This window comes from Penicillium diatomitis, assembly GCF_028827545.1.
Source record: "Penicillium diatomitis strain IBT 30728 chromosome Unknown utg000001l_segment0_segment0, whole genome shotgun sequence".
In the NCBI taxonomy this organism is placed as follows: Eukaryota; Fungi; Ascomycota; class Eurotiomycetes; order Eurotiales; family Aspergillaceae; genus Penicillium; species Penicillium diatomitis.
Window position 1 is genome coordinate 1,821,825 of NW_026623173.1, and position 20,417 is coordinate 1,842,241.

General features: G+C 52.4%; 8 protein-coding genes across 8 annotated transcripts; 6 read left to right on the forward strand and 2 right to left on the reverse strand.

Moving 5' to 3' along the window:
* Window positions 1-2,397: 2,397 nt before the first annotated feature.
* On the forward strand, window positions 2,398-4,840 carry steA (sexual development transcription factor SteA; the record flags this gene model as incomplete). The annotated part of the gene is made up of 5 exons (XM_056930136.1): window positions 2,398-2,521; window positions 2,585-2,684; window positions 2,771-3,844; window positions 3,904-4,287; window positions 4,582-4,840. 5 exons carry the CDS (start codon window positions 2,398-2,400, stop codon window positions 4,838-4,840), a joined length of 1,941 nt encoding a protein of 646 aa, XP_056794429.1.
* A 1,340-nt stretch (window positions 4,841-6,180) lies between these two features.
* Window positions 6,181-6,772, forward strand: N7539_000533 (uncharacterized protein; the record flags this gene model as incomplete). Its single annotated transcript, XM_056930137.1, has 3 exons — window positions 6,181-6,329; window positions 6,506-6,609; window positions 6,699-6,772. 3 exons carry the CDS (start codon window positions 6,181-6,183, stop codon window positions 6,770-6,772), a joined length of 327 nt encoding a protein of 108 aa, XP_056794430.1.
* A 388-nt stretch (window positions 6,773-7,160) lies between these two features.
* N7539_000534 (amidohydrolase) lies at window positions 7,161-8,765 on the reverse strand (the record flags this gene model as incomplete). The annotated part of the gene is made up of 1 exon (XM_056930138.1): window positions 7,161-8,765. One exon carries the CDS (start codon window positions 8,763-8,765, stop codon window positions 7,161-7,163), a length of 1,605 nt encoding a protein of 534 aa, XP_056794431.1.
* Window positions 8,766-11,458: 2,693 nt separating this feature from the next.
* Window positions 11,459-12,067, forward strand: N7539_000535 (uncharacterized protein; the record flags this gene model as incomplete). The annotated part of the gene is made up of 1 exon (XM_056930139.1): window positions 11,459-12,067. One exon carries the CDS (start codon window positions 11,459-11,461, stop codon window positions 12,065-12,067), a length of 609 nt encoding a protein of 202 aa, XP_056794432.1.
* A 344-nt stretch (window positions 12,068-12,411) lies between these two features.
* On the reverse strand, window positions 12,412-13,401 carry N7539_000536 (alpha/beta fold hydrolase; the record flags this gene model as incomplete). Its single annotated transcript, XM_056930140.1, has 1 exon — window positions 12,412-13,401. The coding sequence occupies one exon, from the start codon at window positions 13,399-13,401 to the stop codon at window positions 12,412-12,414; it is 990 nt and encodes a 329-aa protein (XP_056794433.1).
* A 453-nt stretch (window positions 13,402-13,854) lies between these two features.
* On the forward strand, window positions 13,855-15,755 carry cp1 (putative carboxypeptidase S1; the record flags this gene model as incomplete). Its single annotated transcript, XM_056930141.1, has 2 exons — window positions 13,855-13,989; window positions 14,067-15,755. The coding sequence occupies 2 exons, from the start codon at window positions 13,855-13,857 to the stop codon at window positions 15,753-15,755; spliced, it is 1,824 nt and encodes a 607-aa protein (XP_056794434.1).
* Window positions 15,756-16,717: 962 nt separating this feature from the next.
* Window positions 16,718-18,038, forward strand: N7539_000538 (putative DnaJ domain protein Psi; the record flags this gene model as incomplete). Its single annotated transcript, XM_056930142.1, has 3 exons — window positions 16,718-16,865; window positions 16,983-17,671; window positions 17,742-18,038. 3 exons carry the CDS (start codon window positions 16,718-16,720, stop codon window positions 18,036-18,038), a joined length of 1,134 nt encoding a protein of 377 aa, XP_056794435.1.
* Window positions 18,039-18,539: 501 nt separating this feature from the next.
* N7539_000539 (uncharacterized protein) lies at window positions 18,540-20,387 on the forward strand (the record flags this gene model as incomplete). The annotated part of the gene is made up of 5 exons (XM_056930143.1): window positions 18,540-18,680; window positions 18,758-18,900; window positions 18,967-19,048; window positions 19,112-19,511; window positions 19,591-20,387. Coding segments are annotated over 5 exons (1,563 nt in total), but the record flags the coding sequence as incomplete, so codon positions are not given.
* Window positions 20,388-20,417: the final 30 nt, after the last annotated feature.

Here is a 20,417-nt window from a genome sequence, read left to right on the forward strand (position 1 = left end):
GACCGAACCGCTTATTCCCCATGTCTGAAGCAGAGGTAAAGTGAGCCAAATCCGCACATATCTTGGATCGATCTTCGGTGAAGCAGAGCAGTATCTCAGATCCGCAAAATTACTGAAGCTCTACGATCTGGAAATGGTGAAGACGAGGGGAAGAACTCCGTCACTATGTGCCGAGTGGGACTGTCGAGAGAAGACGGCCTGGTTTCAGTGGCTGCATGTAAGCGCCCACCAAGTCTGAAACAGACCGTGGGTGCTTCAGATGCTCCAGTCAAGTCTAGTAAGCCCCAGTCAAGGTCCCGGCTCCGTCTCCAGCGCCAGTTTGATCTTGTTCGCGCGCCTTGGCAGTCGACCCGATGGATGGTCGACAGTTCCACCATCGCGCCAGTGGTTGGTTCATCTTTGCCCCGGCACAGTTGGGACTGGGCTGCTGCATGGTAGCAGATGTCCCGGGATTTCCCTCTCGAGTACTGAGATTGTGAGCACTGAGCAATAGCACCCGAACGAGTGACTGGGGAACTTGGGCTTGGAAATGGTTCTGCTTCCACTCAGTACGATGCCATCCACAGCGGCTCGGAGAAGGACAGGACGGACGTCTTGTGCTTTAACGTCGATAGTAGAGATTTGCTCAACGCTCACTGTACTGACTGCAGCTGGCGGTTGGCAGTTGGCACAGATCATCTGCACCTCCGCAGTCCCGTCACTACAAAGATGGCAGAAGCGGCGAATCATCGTGCAACTAGTGATCTGTCAATTTCTGCAAGGCATCGAGAGTGTGGCCAGTAGGCTACTCATCACTTGCCACTGAGCTCCCTGTCAGTACTTGGATCCCCGAGCCATTCAAACGGAGGACAGCGAGGAAGGATAACTCCAGTTCGTAGGATTTCGTCTGTTCACATCGATAAACAGAGTCATGGCATCCATTTGGATGGTGTACAATGCATATACTTCGGGTTCAGCGCTGCAATCTCTCTTGGGCAGGGTAGATCGGAGAATTTTGACAAACAGAAAGTGTTCATGACTCATGCTGTAGATCTTGTGAGCTCTGTCGGACCATGCTCAGCTTGAGGCTGGAAACTGAGCGTGACGATCTCGAACACCGCCACGGTGTCGCGCTGTAGCGTGGACTCGTAAAGTGTACAAGTATAAGCCTTCAAGGCATCGACAGAATCACTGACCAGTGACCACCCTGTGCATAACTCTCAATTCCTAGACTATCCCCGTCTAACCAATCCGTGCACTTCTGGCAGGCGCTCAAAAAAGGTTTTTTTTGTATCTTATTGTACTGCCGATCTACTATTACCCAACTATTACGCGCTTTGCTGGAATTGATCCCGCTTCATTCACCAGCGGGCAGGGCTAGTACGTAATTTATCAGCCCTTAATACCAGCCAATACCGGTATCCATCGTATTTCCCTCCTGGCCGGTCTCAATTTTGCTGAAGCCGTTCGGAAAAGAAATAATAGAATCAGAAAACCCATAAATTCCCACTCTACAACAGGTTGGATCATGCTTTTAACCCATCGGGATTATTTATTGTTGAATTGGGACAATCTTCCTTTTTATTTCTTATTTTTATTTCTCATTTTTCCGAGTCCTTATTTTCTCTTGTACGGAACCTCGATCTAAGGTGGGCTCTCCCGTACCTCCCGACGACTTATTATTAGTACTGTACTTCATCGAGCCAGTCCACGGGATTTTGTGGTACATACTACATAGTAGCGCCCATCGACCGTCGAGTCTGACGTTGTGTACCTTTCTCCCGTTCAACCTGTTCCTCTCTTCAACCCCTTCGGTCTCCCCCTCCTCACCACCATCTCGACACTCCTGTCCCTCCTCTCCCACCTTCACTTTCGCTTCATCTTGTTGCTTTTCTTTTTCGCTGAGCGAGGAAAAAGTGCCAGAGAGTTCGTTTCCGGCTGGCCCAGTTCCGACCTCACATCTCCTCTCTCTCTTTCTCTTGCTCTTCATTCTGTCTGTCCGCTGTGTTCTTCAACACTCGGATAAATCCATACAAGACACGAGAGGCTGGAACCTCCCGTCTGATCATCCTGATCCAGCTGGTCGCAAGCAATCACACTATACATCTTGTCGATACCAGCTTATAGCACTTATTAATAATCTCGCGAGCGCGCGCGCCCGTTGATCGTCCCACAAACTCCCTTGACCCGATATCTGCAGTTGCGCATTTGTTGATCCCAAGCCGGCCCGGTGAATCATCCTCAATAGGTACGTCTTTGAGTCTCGAACATCGTCTCACAGAGGCATGTCAAAACTGTCCAGTGGGAAGACTTTTTCCTTGTTTAAAGTTCCTTCTTTGTGGCCGGACATCGTCCTATACAAAAGGGTGGCCCTCCTGGAGAACGGTGCTGACATTCTCATGCAACAGCGCGTTCGCCATGTACCCACAGCCAGGTGCCCCGATGGCGCCTCCCCAGAAGCCAGAGACGTTTATGCTGTCAACCGAAGCTCAACAGAGCCTGCCTCATGACGCGCAGGTCGCTTTGCAACAGGTCGACAACTGTAAGTCTTCTGTCTCCTCAATCGCGCCTGGGAGGGTCATCTCTTTGGCTGACAATCGCCCAGTGAAATATTTCCTTCTTTCGGCTCCTGTCGACTGGCAGCCTGACCAGCTAATCCGTCGTTTCCTGCTGCCGACCGGAGATTACGTTTCCTGTGTCCTTTGGTTAGTGCGAACATGAAGACTGGCGCTCGAACCGCAAAGGAGAAGAAAGTCCCAAGACAGTCCACTGATGCCCATTCGACGAACAGGAGCAACCTCTTCCACATCTCCGGAACCGACATTGTGCGATGCCTGGCCTTCCGATTCCAGGCCTTCGGCCGACCTGTGAAGAACTCGAAAAAATTCGAAGAGGGTATCTTTTCCGACCTGCGAAACCTGAAAGCGGGGACGGATGCGACTCTGGAGGAGCCCAAGAGCGCTTTCCTGGACTTCTTGTATAAGAACAACTGCATTCGCACTCAGAAAAAGCAGAAGGTCTTCTATTGGTATAGTGTGCCGCACGACCGGTTGTTCCTCGACGCGCTCGAGCGCGACCTCAAGCGCGAGAAGATGAACCAAGAGGCGACGACCGTGGCCGTTAGCGAGCCGGCCTTGTCTTTTGAATTCGACTCGTCCCAGTCCTTGTATGAGCAGTTGACCAAGGCGCAGCAAGCAAACACTTCTTCGTTTGCTGCCCACGCAAGTACGACATATGGCCAGCCTTCTTCCCCTGTGGTTCGGAGCGTTGACGCAATGCCTCCTCCCCAGATGGCTCCCCCGGCGATGCCGCTCTTGCAGGACGAGCATGCGAACCAGACGATGTACAGCACTCCCCAGATGCCCCTCTCCAACAACCTTCTTCAAAGCATCATTAAGCGCGAGCAAGACTACGGACACATCCAGTACGACCGCAATGGGATGCCGCTTCCTCGCATCCACCAGCGTCATTCATCTATGCCGACATTCTACGAGTATTCTCCAGCCCCTTCCTTTGTTTCGTCGCAATACGAAGATTATAGCAATCGCGGTCTTTCCTTCGAGCCCGTAACACCTCCGCAACACTCGGTCGGGATGGGTTCGGAGCCTGCCTACATTGCCAACGAGGACACCGGTCTTTACACGGCGATTCCGGATCTGTCGAATACTGCGCCCTACAACCCCATGATGCAGCTTCCGCCTTCCAACTTCGCTGGTGCTCACTATGGTGTTCCGCGGCCGTACTCTTCCAATGCGTATTCCGTCATGGAGGGTTCTCCCACCTACAAGCAAAGAAGGCGACGACCTTCCATCACTCCCGGGCCCAGCGGTGGTGTTCACATGGCCAACGGATCTCAGGGACCTGCGTCTCACCCCCTCCCTATGCTGCCCATCGCCCGAGCGATCTTCGACGGTCAGTTTCCAGCTCGGTCGCACCGGTCGCCGAGAGCGATGAGTCTGCGCACGATCTTTCCCACACGACGTATCCAAGCGCCATGCTCCCCCAGAAGGATCTGTTGCAGGAAATTTCCCGTCACGGCACTCCTCTTCAGCATATGGAGCAGGCCATTGACCACAGCTCTGTGCCGGTGAGCCATGCACCAAGTGAGGTGACCTCGATGCCCCACAGCACCGCAATGGAGCCGGCCATGCCCCATAACAGTGGACGTTCAGATCGTGCAGGTCCGGGGCCGGCGCGTCGCGCGAGAAGTGCGACAATGATGGAGGTGGGACCTTACCCCCAGAAATCCCATTCTTGCCCCATCCCATCTTGCGGTCGCCTCTTCAAGAGGTTAGAGCACCTCAAAAGGTTAGTCCCTCGCCAAATTGTTGCTCCCCTCCTCCCTCAAATGTGCGTTGTGTTTTGCCCCGCATCTTGTCTTTGATGCACGGGCCCGTCTACCACATGTCACCCGTGAGACCGTTTCAATAAGCGCTAGCTGACCCTGGGCGCGTAGACATGTACGAACCCACACACAAGAGCGACCATATCCTTGTCCATACTGCAGCAAGGCCTTTTCTAGATCGGATAATCTCGCGCAGTAAGTTTGTCCGAGGATCCCTATGATGATATACGAGCAAAATTCTTACGACCTCTCTCTAGACATCGCCGCATTCACGAGGCTCAGCAGGATGGTCAGGCGCCCATGGGACATGAGGATGACCTGGAAAATGATGGCAATGAATTTGAATCTGCCGGCGAAGAAACGACGTCTCCTGTGCATCACGTTCCCCATTCGATGGTTCAGATGCCGCCTATGCCCCCGATGGCCGCCTCCATGACCATGGCGACATCCATGCCCACAATGGTCGCGTCGACGCATCCGATGATCGCTCCTCAGCTCTTGCAGCAACCGATGTAAGATTCTGTATCGTGGAAGATTCCCACACTTTTGATATTCACCTGTTCGCATGGGTGTTCCTGTATATTGGGTCTTCCCCAACATGCTCGGCTGCGTGCCGAACTTTGCCAATGTTCCATTAATCTCATGTTTGATCTCTTCTGATACCTCAACGACCCCGTCAAGATAGCCCCTTTGATTTCATTGTTATGGTTCCGTTAGCCTCTACACTGCCCGGTGATGTGGCGCGCCTGTCTTCTCCTGTTCAATTGCTTTACCTTGCATGACGTCTTGTCCGACGTTTTCCCAATATTTTACATTTTATCCTTCCTCATTCCATGTGTCCTCTATCTCTTTTTTTTGTATGACAGCCCTGCACTTCCGGGTCCTTTCGAATTGTGGCAGGATTGGTGAACGGGATTGCCTGCGGCCCTGGCCTCGTAACCCTGTGGCTGAACGTCTTCGAGTTTGGCAGGAACAAACTCGGGCGGGATGTCACCGGAGATAGGCCACATACTTGATTCGACTGGTCTCACGACATTCAAGCATTGGCGAGAACGCCGTGTGCTCATCTCCTTTGTTTTGTTGGACGTCAGAGCAAGGCCAACGTGTGCCTATTCTGGTTGATTTACATTCCATCCTGGTCTTCTTGGGGTTGAAGACGTCTCTGGGCTGGAATCGTGGATCTGTCTTGTTCGCCCATTCATTCATAGCCCTATAGACTCTCCGTGATTTTTGAATTCGAAAAGCATCTTTGAGGATTCTCCAGGGCGTTCTCTTTAAACCCTTTGTAACCTCTGATGAATAGCACACCTGGAAGGAGAAGTGTCGCAGCGAGATTCAATGAACTCGGTAGCCATCCCAAACTCCCACCTCTCCCGATTCCTGCGCACGAGGGGATGTCCCCATCTGAAGAGGTCTTCTTGGTAGCCAATGTCCAGGTTCCGCCGAATTGCAGATCCGAACCACTCTGATGGAACTGGAGCTTCATCCACCCAAGGAAACACATCAATGTGGTTATATCATAGCCCTCGCCACATCAGGTTGTCCGATGGTCCGCTACATGTATTTTCCGCACTATTTGTTCGAACCCTTGAATCAGTGAACCATGGAGATTTCTACCTCTCTTCATCTTCTCTCAAACATAACCAGCCCTGTGCAACGTTGATCTTCCCATCACATTGTAGTGTTCCCTTATTTGGGCGAACTTGATTTAATCCAGCTATCCCCCGATCATACCAGACACTGGGCATTGGGCAGAGCCCACATCTACCACCCATTGCCTTTCAAGTGGTCCACAACCTCAGTGCCAATTCACCTACAGTGACGAGAGACGGGCTGACCACACATCGATTGCAAACATGGTCTCAACAACAGAAAACCACCCCCTTGTCCCAGAGACCATGCAGACTCGGAAATCCCTCAGCGACGCCGACGGCCATCCAGCTGCTATGCAGAGTCACAGACTCGATGATACAGAGATGAATCTGATCGTTGATGACGTTGCGCCGTAAGTGCACATTCCACCCAAACCTTTACCTACCCATAGTCCTACTTGAGACCCCGACCTATTCCTTGCCCTGTCCACTGGAGATGCTCGAATTTCCCTGGGAGCATTTGAGTCTCGCACGTCCAGGAAGAAACATATCTAATCGCTTGTAATATCCACTGTCCAACGTCCAATAGCTCCTCCCAGTCCACCTGCGCTGAGCTCGCCCACGACCACGCACTGGAAGATTTGCATAAAATGACAGACCATGACTTTGCTGCCGATGGGGGAGGTCTCGGTCGTATGTCCCGTCCGTTTCCTGGCTCGAGTTTGGAGGATTCTTGATCTGGTCACTCACTGCAGAGGTGAGTGCTAACGCTTTGCTTTTAGAGAAACGGCCCGGTTACCGCATCGGCTATCTTGATCACGGGACGCAGTGCGAGTTGGGCAGACCTGGAGATTGAGTGGTGAAGTGATTTTAGTATAAATGGTACGGCACCGAAATGGATTCGATATCAGATTGCAGGGCTTTTGTTTGGCGGAGGGTCGGGGGTTATGTAATGTATTTGTTGGTGTCTACTATCTCGTAGGTACGTTTTCCAATTGCTTCGGCCTTGTCGGGACTTTGTACGTGGGTGCTTTCATTATTTGGAATGATGTACTCGTGATGTCAATACGACAATTACAGCAGTAAGTGAAGATTCTCCTTAGAAAGCATTGCTCGTAAGTTACTCAGATGTGGGATCTGAGTGCAATCACATTAAAGGTGCCAAAGTATAAATTCACCAGAATATGGGGTATTGTCCCAGTACCCCAAAACTGCTCTTGGTTTATATGTGCCAGCCAATCTCATCATGACTGACTCGCGTCAAAAACCTTCTTCCCCTTGTACCAGGTTTGGCAAACCTTGGCCTCGAGCAACTTCTCCGCCGACCATTGCGTGTCGACAACGACAAAATCGGCAGCCAAGCCCGACTGCAGCTTCCCTGTCCATGACTCTGCAAACCGTGCATACGCGGCTCCTGCCGTCGCCGCCGTGGCAGCTTGTGCTAGTGTTACTTTGTATTGGGTATTGACCGTGTCCGTACTCTCCGGCTCGAGTGCAGACCGCCGTGTAGTCGCATTGTAGAGATTTGGAAATGGAAGATTGCGCGCCGTGGGCGCATCTGTGCCAAACGCCAGTGGTGCTCCTCCATCCAAGAAGTCCTTGTATGCAAAGGCGCGCTGGCAACGATCCGGGCCCACAAGATCGTGCCAGGCTTTGAACAGCGCCGGGTCCGAATGAACGGGCTGTACCGAGGCCGTGATGCCCAGCTCGCCGAGGCGTTTGGCGTCCTCGGAGGTGGTCAACTCCAGGTGTTCGATCCGGTGTCGACGACCGGGAGTTCCGACTTGCGACAGCACATTGATGGCTTGGTGAACGGCACGGTCGCCGATTGCGTGGATCGCACATTGTAGTCCGGCTGCGTCTGCGCGCCGGACGACCTCGCGGAGTTGATGCTCGGGCCAGATGGGTTCCACGAGACTTTCCTTTCCGGTGTATGGCTGAAGTAAAGCCGCGGTGCATCCGTCCACCACGCCATCGCAAATGAGTTTGATCCCGACCACGCAAAAGTCCGGTTCGGTGAATTGAGATCGCAACTCAATGGCACGATCGACGTACTTGAAATTGGCCTCTTGGTCTTCGGTGTATGGTACGAGCCAGTGGGCCGCGACATGGAACGGGATGGATCGGTCCCGACGGTATTCCGAGAGAATCTCCCACGTGGGCTCATCCATGGCCATGTCGACCACACCGGTATACCCCGCTGCACTGTAGGCACGAATAGCCTCGTCCAGCGCGGCCAGCTTATCTGCTTTGGAGTGCAGGCTCTCCACGTACGGCCATGCCATGTTCATCACGACCGATTCATCCAAGAGACCAGACGGCCGGCCATGTTCATCCCGGTGAATACAGCCTCCCGGTAAATCCGGGGCTGTATCTGCACCCATGGCTTTCAGGGCCGCAGAGTTGCACCACATGGAATGTAGATCAAAGGCATCGATATAAATCGGTCTCGGGTCCAGATCGTCCAGCATACTTGCCAATGCCACTCCCTTCGTCGTCGCTTGAATCCACCCACGACAGAAGATGTGCGGTACAGATGGATTGGCCTCTGCGTATGCTTTAATCTTGGCCCGGATCTCCTCGAGTGATGCGCACTCGATCAGGTCCACTTTCTGCAAAGAATGGCCGTAATGTAGGATGTGCACGTGGGCATCAATGAAGCCCGGGACCACGACGCGATTGTCCAAGTCGACGACCGTCGCGTCCGCAGGTACGTCCACCTGGTCCTGAGCCCCGACGTAGGAGATACGATCATCGGTGATGATCATTGCATCGGCAAAGTTGTGGGACTCTTGCGCCGGCGTGGACGAGGGCACGAAGATACGCCCATTTCGGAAGACGGTCGTCATGATCAAAGAGTCAGATCACGCAATTCAGATGCACGATCACTGGTTGCGTCCGGCTGCAGTTCTTTCTTTCTCCGGGGCGCCACGCGACTATATAAGAACGAGCGCAATGCAGAGTTGATGGATAGCGCGACACTAACCTCGCCGTGAGTCTGCAGGGGGAGGCGCGTTGTGGTGCAGACCCGAGATTGATAGCCGATCAGATCAGCCTATCCAGACTTGAGCAGCCGATGGTGGGGTCAGAGCGTTTATCGGCAGCAGGCCGTCAATCATAGTGTGAATGGCGCGCCGAGGCCAGTGGGATACCCAGAAAGTCAGGCAGTGGAGACGGGAGAGGATTGCCGCAAGCATGCGAAATGGTGGGAGTCAGACACTGTTGAGTGTGGACTATGGACCACTGTCGCGATGAACATCATCAGTGTGCTATTCTATGTAATGACTCTACACGACGGAGATTGAGGATCGTGGATGATTGTGTCATTCCATTGACACGACATGGTTCGGCACTGTACTAAGTTGCTAACTTCCAAGTAGCTCGTACACGCAGAGACTCATGCTGACCCCGGGTTATTCGCCGTTTCCGATGCCGTCGGCTGGACTATCCCAATACGGGTTAGTCTCTTCTCCGCGGGGGCTGCTTAATCGAGCAGGCTGACCCCCTCCGACGAGACGAGTACACTTTCTTCTCATCAGCGCGTACGAGGATCAACTATTTTCTTATCGGAGGCCTCGCTCGCTGGGCTTGAATAATGCAGGTTCTAGTTCTCTGATCTCACTGAGTAAGGGAACCCCGTGGGCCCTTCTATTGAACCCATGAGCGAACGCAGGGATTCCGCGCCTACACCTGTGTACGAATCAAGTGTCAGTCTGAACGGTCGCTGAGAGTGAAGCCGGAGGGCAAGGATTCTGCTGCAACTGAGATTTGAACGCTCCTGATACCGCTTCATTGCGTGATCTAGATCGGTAGGCGGGATGTGTTTTCAAACGCTCACATCGCCCATGATCAAGGTGACTGAACATGAGAAACATGTAGTAGGAGTCATATCATTGATGTCAACCTAAACCGGGGGGTGACAAGTCATGACTAGTGGTATGTCACATGAGCACTTGGAACCTCAGGGCTGACCATCTCTGCGATTACGTACAGAGCATCGATACTACCTTACCTACTAGCAGGTATCAACTTGACACAATAACTAATAGCAGTCTTTGCGATCAGCACAACCTGGTCTAGGCTCTAGACACAAGATGAGTAGATGACCAGGCATTTTCCAAAATAATAACGATACATTCAGTTCAGACCATAATCAATCCTATCCATGCGAGCCCGTCATGTTGCCTCAATCTCCTGCTTTGACCAAATCGATCCCAGCTTCCACCATGCAGGGGTTCTGCCCGTGGGCCGGGTGCCAAGTTACCAAGACATCTGACAAAAGGTAACAAGATACTGTAGAGTGTAGAGTGTAGAGTGTAGAGTGCCAATATGCCTAGTACATGGCTACATGCTACCTCCCTTTAAGGATTTAGACTAAGTATATAAGTTACTATATAGTATATACTATATACTAACTATATGCGGTCGGTCAATACCTACTACTTCTAAATTACCGATTTGTACCTACCTCAGATGTAGGTACGAGCAAGCCTCGTCAGCAAGGGGCTCATGCTACGTCATGATATGCAGACTCTATTCGCAACCCCAATGATATCCTGGTGGCCTAGCCTTACACTTGTGCCGCAATCCAGTCGTCAGATAGTCGAGAAGAGCCAAGCAAGTTGGTCGCTAGTTGGTCAAAACTTGACGACTTGTGGTCCGTTTCCGCCCGAGTCGGCTCGTCTCGCTGAGGCCATATACCTTGACTTGACAAACATGGCCTCGTCAAAATGGCTACATCGCTATACACTGCAGATATGAGAACACCGAAATTGGTCTTCGCTCATTGGGTATGGATATATTCTTCTCCAGGTTTGATTCCTGGCAGTGCAGGTGGATACCAGCACTGCCTACTGCCTACAGTGCCTACCTAATCTGAGGAGTGTTGACGCCACTGAGACGGTGGAGAAAGGTTAGTCTTGTAGATCCCTCTTAGGCATCGATCACTTTGGACGCCTGAAATCACCGTCTTTTACTTGTGGGCAACTGGATCCATCGATGGGGCGGCGTTTGGGGGCGGCTGAAATTTCAATTGGGTGCGATTAAGCCGATCAGCACCGCGCTGAGTCTCTAGTACGGTCATTTCATTGAGTGGAAGGCAGCAACAGGGCTGAGTCGACTGAGCTTGGTGGAGAAACATGAGAAAAAAATGAGTGCGGCCTGTTGGTGACGAAGGCTCTGTGTGAGAGGTCCAGCAGCCCTCTTACCAGTCAGTACCTTGGTGAACTTTCGCAATTGCCAAAGCAGTGATGAGATGGCGAGAGGAGCCTCCCACGCGTTGCTGATTTCTATTTAAGTCTCACCTCATCAATCAGGCCACCGTTCCACCCACCGTGCATTTCCCCGGCTGGAACCAGCAATCCCCAAGGCCTTTCTGACGCAGCTAAAGTCCCACATATATACTTCTCCCTCTCACAACACCCCATCTTCTGTGCATCAGCATCTCCGAACATTTGCGTTGACCGTCGCACATCTTCGACAGCCACAACTCAAACATCTCTTCTTCATCTCCCTCAGATCAAACCGCCCTCAATTCGGCATCATGCAGTACAAGACTTTCTCATCTCTCATCTTCGCCACAGCTGCCCTGGCCGCCCCAGCTTCTAGCGCAGATAATACAGACGGACTGGGCGCTCTCACAACAGGTCTGCCTCCCAGCAGTGTCATTGCTGTCCTGGTGACCGCCATCCCAACCACATGGCTCAACGAGTACGAGACCGATTCTGCGTTCCAGTCTTCGGTCCTGAACGCCTATGAGCACGGTAGCTATCCAGCCTGGGCCAGCAGCTTGCCTGCCGATGTGATCTCGTGGGCATCCTCAGAAGGAATCACCGGCCTGACTCCTCTCGCGACCAACGCCGCTTCGACATCAGGCGGCTCCATGAGTGGCAGCTTGGGCGGCGCCTCTTCCACCTCGGCGTCTACGGGCGTCAGTCCTAAGTCGACCTCGCCCTCCATGACGGCCACTTCTACCGCAGTGCAGACCGGCGCATCTTCTACCGCTTCTGGTAGTTTGAAGACATCTTCTGGATCTTCGACCTCGACTGCTTCTTCCTCGACCTCGACCGGTGGCGCTCCCGCGGCCACCGGTGGCATTGCCATGAGTCTGGCTGGTGCTGCTGGTGCTCTGGGTCTTGCTCTCGCTCTCTGAGGGCGAAAAAAGATTGGAAGCGTGGACTGATGACCAGATCAGATCATGCTTTTCAAGCGGTTTCTTTCTTTCTTGATTGCTTCGCTTTTCATTGACTTTTGGCTGAAGTACATAGCATTATATTCCCTTCACGATATTGTATCTTGGCAGCGAGCCTAGTTCATACAACAATGATATGACGATCATTCTCTTTGAATAAAACGTGGTCAGTGTATGCATTGAAAGTCTATTGTTTAAGCATTCATATCTGGGAGCTGCGCCTACTGGTCTCGTGATCTTGTTAGTCCGCACAATTCACTCGATCACAACCATCCGCAATCCCACTCGCGAAACCCCTCGACGTGCTACAGCGAATTCCAAAATCGCTCAATTCGTCCAGCAACTTCGCTCACTCGCTCCCTCACGAGTCCATGTCCCACCTGTGGTATCACCTCGATATTCTCCATTCCCACGGCCTTCAACTTGTCCACACTGCACACACCGTCAAGCTCGCCCAATATGTTCAGATATGGAATGCCACTGTTCGCGGCCTTCTTAAATTCAACATCCTTATCCAACACCCCGCCGTCGCGGAAAATAGCCACCACGCTGGCGGCATGGCCCCGGTGCTCCTTCATCTCCCAGTCTCGAACAGCCTCAGCCACCACCTCCCCCCGTTTGACCCTATCCTCCCAATCCGCAGGAACAGCCAATCTTCCACCCTCCAGAAACTCAAGAACCCAGTCCTTGGCACGCTGTTCCAGCCCCTCGCCTCCGCGCAGATACACATTCTCCTCCTCTGTAAAGTCTCGGGCAAACAACAGACCCGCCGGAGCTACCAGAGCCATAGATTGAACACGCTTCGGATGCGCAACCGCAAAACTGGCCGTTGTCGATCCGCCAAACGAATACCCCACGAGATGAGCATCTTTCCAATCAAGATGGTCCATCAACGCGTCGAGCAGCGCATGGAAGAGTGCCGGCTCATGAGGGACCAGAGGGGTATCTGTGAGTCCATGGCCCCAAAGATCCACAAGGACACAGTGAGCAGATGGGAATTTGGAGGACAATGCGCTGGCTAGCGGTTGCAAGCCAATGGCGCACGTTTGGACACCGTGGACGAAGAGAACCCGTGAAATCTTGGGCTGCGACTGGCTATGTCGAGAGCCTGTGGGCTGGGGATGAAGCTCGTAGTAGGCGGCTTTGCCACACGGAGTTTGTATATACTTTGCTTTGGGGAGCACATTGCCAAAGGTCGCTGTGAAGGCGGTTTCTGATGGTGCTCGGATCGGATGCAACGCATTGATGGGCTGGTCAGACCCCGGGCGTGGAAGCACGATCAGCGGTCGTGACATTTTTTGGTTTGGCACCTTGGTCAGGATTTCAGTGCAGCATTTGCTACAAGCCTCCGATTTAGATTGTCTTCAGATTGACCAAAGCTCGAGGATCTTGCTGATGGCCTCAATGGGTGTATAGTTAAGCCCATTGGACAATCGCACTGGCGATCCTGTCATTCTTGTATCTCTCGGTCGCTGACATCGCGGCACTAATTCCCCACTTTACCCCGACAGTCCGGCGGCCTTCCGGCCAAGGTCCATCGGCTTATCGTTGCATCTGTACAGAGTCGACCACCGACCTCGCCGTGTGCATGACCGGTGCGTCACTCTTGATCCCTTACACTGGTATTGAGTTTGTCAACTTGATGATCAAGCTGGCCTGCGACCGACAGGAAGTCTCAAGCTTTGTCTCCTAGTACTGTCGCCTGTCAGAGATATTGCGTGTTGCGTAGTGCTTTTACTGGCGCAACAATGGTCTTCGCTGCATGGCTAGCAGCAGCTTCGTTGGCAGGGAGTGCTGTTGCGCAATACTTTCCGCCACTCCCATCGGGCCTGACGGTCGTCGAATCAAAGCATGAGAAAGGGGTAAAGATCTCTTACAAGCAGGTACGGACCATGGATGCAATCTTGGGGGACACGCGATGCCTATCGTTACACAATCAGCCACTGAATCAAGACTACAGCCGGGTATTTGCGAGACAACGCCGGGGGTCAGATCGTACTCCGGATACGTGCACTTGCCTCCGGGGACTTTGAAAGATGTCGGCATGGAGCAGAAGTATCCGGTCAACACATTCTTTTGGTTCTTTGAGGCTCGACACGATCCGATGAACGCTCCCTTGTCCATCTGGATGAATGGAGGACCGGGCAGCTCGTCGATGATCGGTCTCTTGCAAGAGAACGGTCCATGTCTCGTCAATGCCGACAGTAATTCCACGGAGCTTAATCCGTGGTCGTGGAACAATTACGTCAATATGCTGTACATTGACCAGCCGAATCAAGTCGGCTTCAGTTACGATGTTATAACAAACGGGACCTTTGACCAGGTCGCTCAGGCGTGGAATGTCTCTAAATGGGAACATGGAGTTCCCGAACAGAATAACACGTTCTACGTTGGCACTACAGCGAGTGGAAAGGCCTCGGCGGCCGCGAATGGAACTGAAGATGCAGCACGTTCGTTGTGGCACTTTGCACAGACCTGGTTCTCTGAATTCCCCGAGTACAAGCCAAATGACGACCGAGTGAGCATCTGGACGGAATCCTATGGCGGTCGTTATGGTCCAGCGTTCACGGCGTTCTTCCAAGAACAGAACGAGAAAATTCGAAACGAGAGCGTAAACGCCGCGAGCGAGTCGCATTACATCCACCTCGATACATTGGGTATCATCAACGGCTGTGTCGATCTCCTCGTCCAAGCACCATCCTACCCCATCATGGCGTTCAACAATACCTACGATCTACAGACCATCAATGAGACCGTCTATCAACGGGCTATGCATGCCTGGGGTCGGCCCGGTGGCTGCAAGGACCAGATCCAGCAATGTCGAGCTCTTGCCGCCGAGGGTGACCCACAGATGCATGGCACCAACGAGACGGTGAACAAAGTCTGCCGCAAAGCCGGTGATTTCTGCAGCAACACCGTCGAGGGACCCTACGTGAAGTTCGCAGGTCGGGGCTACTACGACATTGCCCACAAGTCCCCGGACCCATTCCCACCCAACTACTTCCTCGGATTCCTCAACCAGCACTGGGTTCAAGGTGCACTTGGCGTCCCCATCAACTTCACCGAGTCTAGTTCAGGCGTGTATGAGGGTTTCCAATCCACAGGCGATTATGCCCGTGCTGATGTCCATGGATACCTCGACGATATCGCCTACGTTCTGGATTCCGGCATCAAGGTCGCCCTGGTTCACGGCGACCGCGACTACGCCTGTGACTGGATCGGCGGCGAAGATGTGAGCTTGCGCATACAACATGCGCAGGCTGATGCTTTCCGTGCCGCAGGCTATGCGCCACTCCACATCAATAAGTCGTACGTGGGAGGCCAGGTGCGGCAATATGGTAACTTTTCTTTCTCGCGAGTCTACCAGGCTGGCCATGAGATCCCAGCTTATCAGCCGCAGACTGCATACGAGATCTTCCATCGGGCGCTCTTCAATCGGGATCTGGCCACGGGAAAAATTGACACGGCCAAGAATAAGTCCTATTCTACAGAGGGACCCGCGTCGACGTGGCACATTAAGAATGATGTGCCTGAGAGTCCTGAACCTGAATGCTATATTCTGGCGCTTGAGGCGACATGTACAGACGAGCAGATTGCCAGGGTTGTCAATGGGACGGCTGTCATCAAGGATTATATTGTAGTTGGTTGATCTAGATTAGGTAGTAGTACATGGAGAATCAACCTAGTGCAAAATAGGTCCAATGGCTTTATAGTGCGCTTTTTCTAATTGAAACTGAGAAACAACTTGTTCGCAGATACTCGAGTGTCTAGCCGTATCCTAGGCCACATCTGAGCAGGAGCTCTTCGTCAACTTCTGAGGTTGAAAGTTAACTGCCACTGAAACCCGTCGGCGAAAGTACCTAGTCTTGTCCATGACTTAATTGAGGTCCAAAAGCTGGTAGCATGTGGGGCCTACCCGTTGATGATGTGATAGAGTGCGGGCTGATACCACTTTGAGCGTGGAAGCCGGTCTTGACCCTCACCGACCTGAAGTCAAGAACTCATCCATGAACGTTGAACGTATCTCCTAGTACGAAGGCTGTCATACTCCATAGCATGAGACACGGGACATGATCTCTCGGTTGATGAATCCATCTCGCTCCTATGAATTATAGTACCCTCCTTAAAATACAACTGCTGGAACAGCCTGCGATCGAACATTCTGGAACCTTCGACAAGTCGACGTCACACGTCACATGTCACAACTCGGGAACGAGGCCATCGAACCCACCCAACTACTCCCCCGCAATCAACCTTTTTAACAAACACTCCCCATGTTAATGCGCATCGACCAAAAGATAAGCTTCAAGCTAGGAGCACGCTGAAAGACCAAGTCAGAGAAAGCTGGAACCAATTTGGACACTTCTACACCGCTTGAAACAACAACAAGCCCGATTCATTACGCAGGACCAGTGTATCTCCCGTCCCATTCGAGAAGTCACCAGGACTTTCTTTTAAGAGGATCTTTGACCGCAGCAGCGTCATACCATTCCTCCCACTTCACGTCTTCGATTCCTTTAAAAACGTGCACTGCCCACCACCGCGCGTTGGGTCGCGTTCTCATTACAGGCCAAGACAACATTTTGACATCAACCTCTCCATATAGCAACCATGGTGGCAGAGACGAAACTGTACGATGCCTTGAGCATCCAACCCAGTGCCTCACAGGACGAAATAAAAAAGGCCTATCGCAAAGCAGCCTTGAAGTGGCACCCTGATAAGAACAAAAATGACCCCAAAGCCTCAGAGAAATTCAAAGGTACGTGTAACTTACCAGCTCACTCCCCCATCCCCCACTCGTTCCCAATGCTGCAAAGCATCAACCCCGCATCCACTTCGTCAAGGTCCTTGGTATACTAACACAACGATCCTCCAGAGGTATCACAAGCCTACGAAGTCCTCTCAGACCCGGAGAAGCGCAAAGTCTACGATCAGTTCGGTCTAGAGTACCTTCTGCGCGGGGGCCCTGCGCCCTCACCTGGCGGTGGCGGTGGCGGGGGAGGTGCTGGTCCAGGTGGCATGCCTGAAGGCTTTGGCTTTGGCGGCATGCCCAGTGGTGGAGGTGGTACCCGGACCTTCCATTTCTCAACTGGCCGTGGTGGTAATGGCGGTTTCAGCTTCAGCAATGCTGACGACATTTTCCGCAACTTTGCCAAGTCATCCGGAGGTATGGGAGGTGGGGTCGGGGGCATGCCCGGTGGATTCGACGATGACATCCTCTCGTCCATGTTCAATGGTATGGGTGGTGCTGGAGGTGGTGGATTCCGAAGCCGTCCCAGCACTGGGAACTTCTCGTCGGCCAAAGCAAATCGGGCGCCCACCCCGGAACCAACTGTCATTGAGAAGGATCTGCCGGTTACCCTGGATGAAGTTTTCAAGGGAGTGAAAAAGACGGTCGTTGCGAAAAGCAAATCCTTCGATACGAGTGGGAAGCGCACTGTTAAAGACGTGCCCTTGGAGGCCGTCATCAAGCCTGGTATGCGAGCCGGCACCAAGATCAAATATCGCAACATTGGCGATGGAGAAGAAGGTGGCCGACAGGATATGCATTTGATCGTGAAATACGTAAGTGATGAAATCCCCTGCCCCGAGTCTGATCATGCTGTTAAGGAGTCACTATTAACATTTGATACAGATTGATCATCCCGACTTCAAGCTCGAGCGCGATAACCTGGTCACAACCGTGGAACTCAGTCTGAAGGAAGCCTTGACTGGCTGGGAACGGATTGTGCGAACGATTGACGGCAAGTCCATCCGTGTCTCCAAGCCTGGTCCCACGCAGCCTGGTCACGAAGAACACTATCCAGGCTGGGGTATGCCGAATCCTAGAAAGTCCGGCGAGCGTGGCGATTTGGTCGTTCGGGTCAAGGTCAACTTCCCTAAGACCTTGAGCTCTGAGACCAAGACCATTCTCAAGGATTTGCTTCCTTGAGCACAAGGAAAGGCTTTTTTTTTTCTGAATTTTGAATTGATGCATAGTTTTAGGCGTTGGTGTGAGCGATTTCACTTGATTTTCTGTCGCTGGTTAGGCGGTTCTCTTGACGATCATGACGGCACGTCCAATATTCATTCTATCCATCCGCTTTTGTCATTCTCTGCCAACCCCTAAAATTTGTCCCTCCGAGTCATTAGCTGGAGTTGAACAGGGCACTTTCTTTTGCCTGTGTTTTTTTTTTCTTTCTTACCTCTTTACTCTTTCTTAATATTCGCCATTGCTCTATGTGTGGGTAGAACTCATGCATTCGAACGAGCGTTATACAAAGCTATAGTGGAGGACATCCTGGTCTAACCCCATTTGGGAGAGAATGCGGAGAAGCATCCTTCCCGCCAGCTCGGAGAAATCAACATCATCATCCTTATCTTTAGTGCAATGTTGCCCCTCTTACTTCAAACACAATAATATCCATTCCAATTGATTTGACATCATGAAGCGCCGTATTACATTCGCCCAAACCCCCGAACCCCTTTCGCACCAGACCAGATCTCCTTAAGCGCTTCTACATTATCAGTACAGAACCTGGTAGCAGCGCGAGAGGACCGGATCACCTTGAGCTTGAGCGAACTCCCTGACGAGGTAAACGAAGTGTCAAATTTCAACCCCTGGAAGTACGTGTTCTTGCGCTGTACTGATATTTCTCTATATGACTATAGCTTCGAAATGTTCTTGAACAGTCCCACGAACTGCGCCTGCGATGGGCGACCGAGCGTTCCTTTGATGCCATTGCGCCCTTTGCGAGCAGGATCTCGCCCGGGTTACATGTGCATTACACTCCACAGGCAAGGAACGGGTCACAGTGAGTTACCTTGGAAGTGCGCAGGTCTATGTGTTTTCGGTCAGTGTAGTTGAGAAAGGTTGACAGGGACTCAATTTGCACGCTGTTGCGTACAATCTTCGTCGATCACGAAGACGGAGAAGCCGTGGTAGATTGCACGAGGCCCGAGGTAGGCACGTACCGAGGAAATCAGAGTCAAGCTCGCTGAATGCTGAGTTCCCAATCTTTCTAGGACTCGTTCATCACAACCCCGCTCGTTTCCACAAGGTTCGCGACCTCGGCGTCCCTTCAATACTACACTCGACTGGCAGATCTCCGGTCGCTCGTTGCATATATTCGACGCACAGCATGTCATCAGGAGCAATCTGGTGGCAGCGCATGTCATAAGCGCGCGGATACACTGCTGACAGCCAATTCCGTCGACATCGACTATGATAGCATCTCTCATGCAGTGACAATCTCCGGGTTTTGGGCTCAACCTCCGGCCAACGGTTGGACGGAGGAAGTGTCAAAGTCTGCGTCAGATAATGACAAGGTCGAAATCGGTGTCCTGACTGCAGAGAAAGGCATTGAGCGTACGGAAATACAAGTGGGAGGGCTGCTTGCGGTGGTTGGAGAGGATAAGAAGATGAGTACGTGATTTACATCCCGACAGTGCGTGGAACTATGAGTGATAAAAAGGTGCTAACTTTGGGGGTTTTTTTTCCATAGAGCCAACTATGTTCTCATTTCCATCTCGACACCATCCTCTCCCTTCGGACGCTACTTACTCCGTCTCCTTCTCCAAGCCGACGGGCCTTCATCCCACCATGTCCATTACCATGCAAGCTCCCTCTCTTCAACGACCTCCTGCTCCCGAAGACGCAACCTGTGCCTTGCACACCTACTTAACACTTCCCTCGTCCGTATTTGGGGATCAATATCAACTCGGCACCAAGGACACGCTGTTCTTGGAATCGCACAACTTGGCTGCACTTCGCGCGCACGCCGGCGAAATGGATCTCGAGGCACCAGATTGGGCTGTCCAGCGCTGGGGCTCAACCTGGCTCTTCGAGCTTGACTCACCCACCGTAGACGAAGGAGCATCTGCCTTGAAGAATTGGACGGCTACTATTCCCTTGCACTTGCGATATCTGCCACCCTCAGACACAGGGTACCGCACAGCGCAAGTACCCTGGCCAGTCGTATTCTGGGCCTGCACAGCCGAAGACGGTACGAAGATGGGGGTCAATCCGTTTGACCGCACGAATCTCGGCTGGGACGGCTTATTCGGACCACGAACAATGTTCTACCAATTACATCCTGAGACTGGACGACTTGTCGAGGAGATCGAGGTGCCGGTGTTGAAACTGAATAATGGCGAGGGACTGGTTACGGCTCAAATCATTGAGTTGGGCACGTCCTTTGTCATTTTACTTGGGTTCTTGTGGGTTCTTTGGCGGTTGATTCAGGTTGGGTTCTTAAAAGCTAGACCTGGTTTCCGGGAGGGACACGAGAAGAAGGAGTAGCGGAATTCTTTTGCTGTGGGATCTGCACAC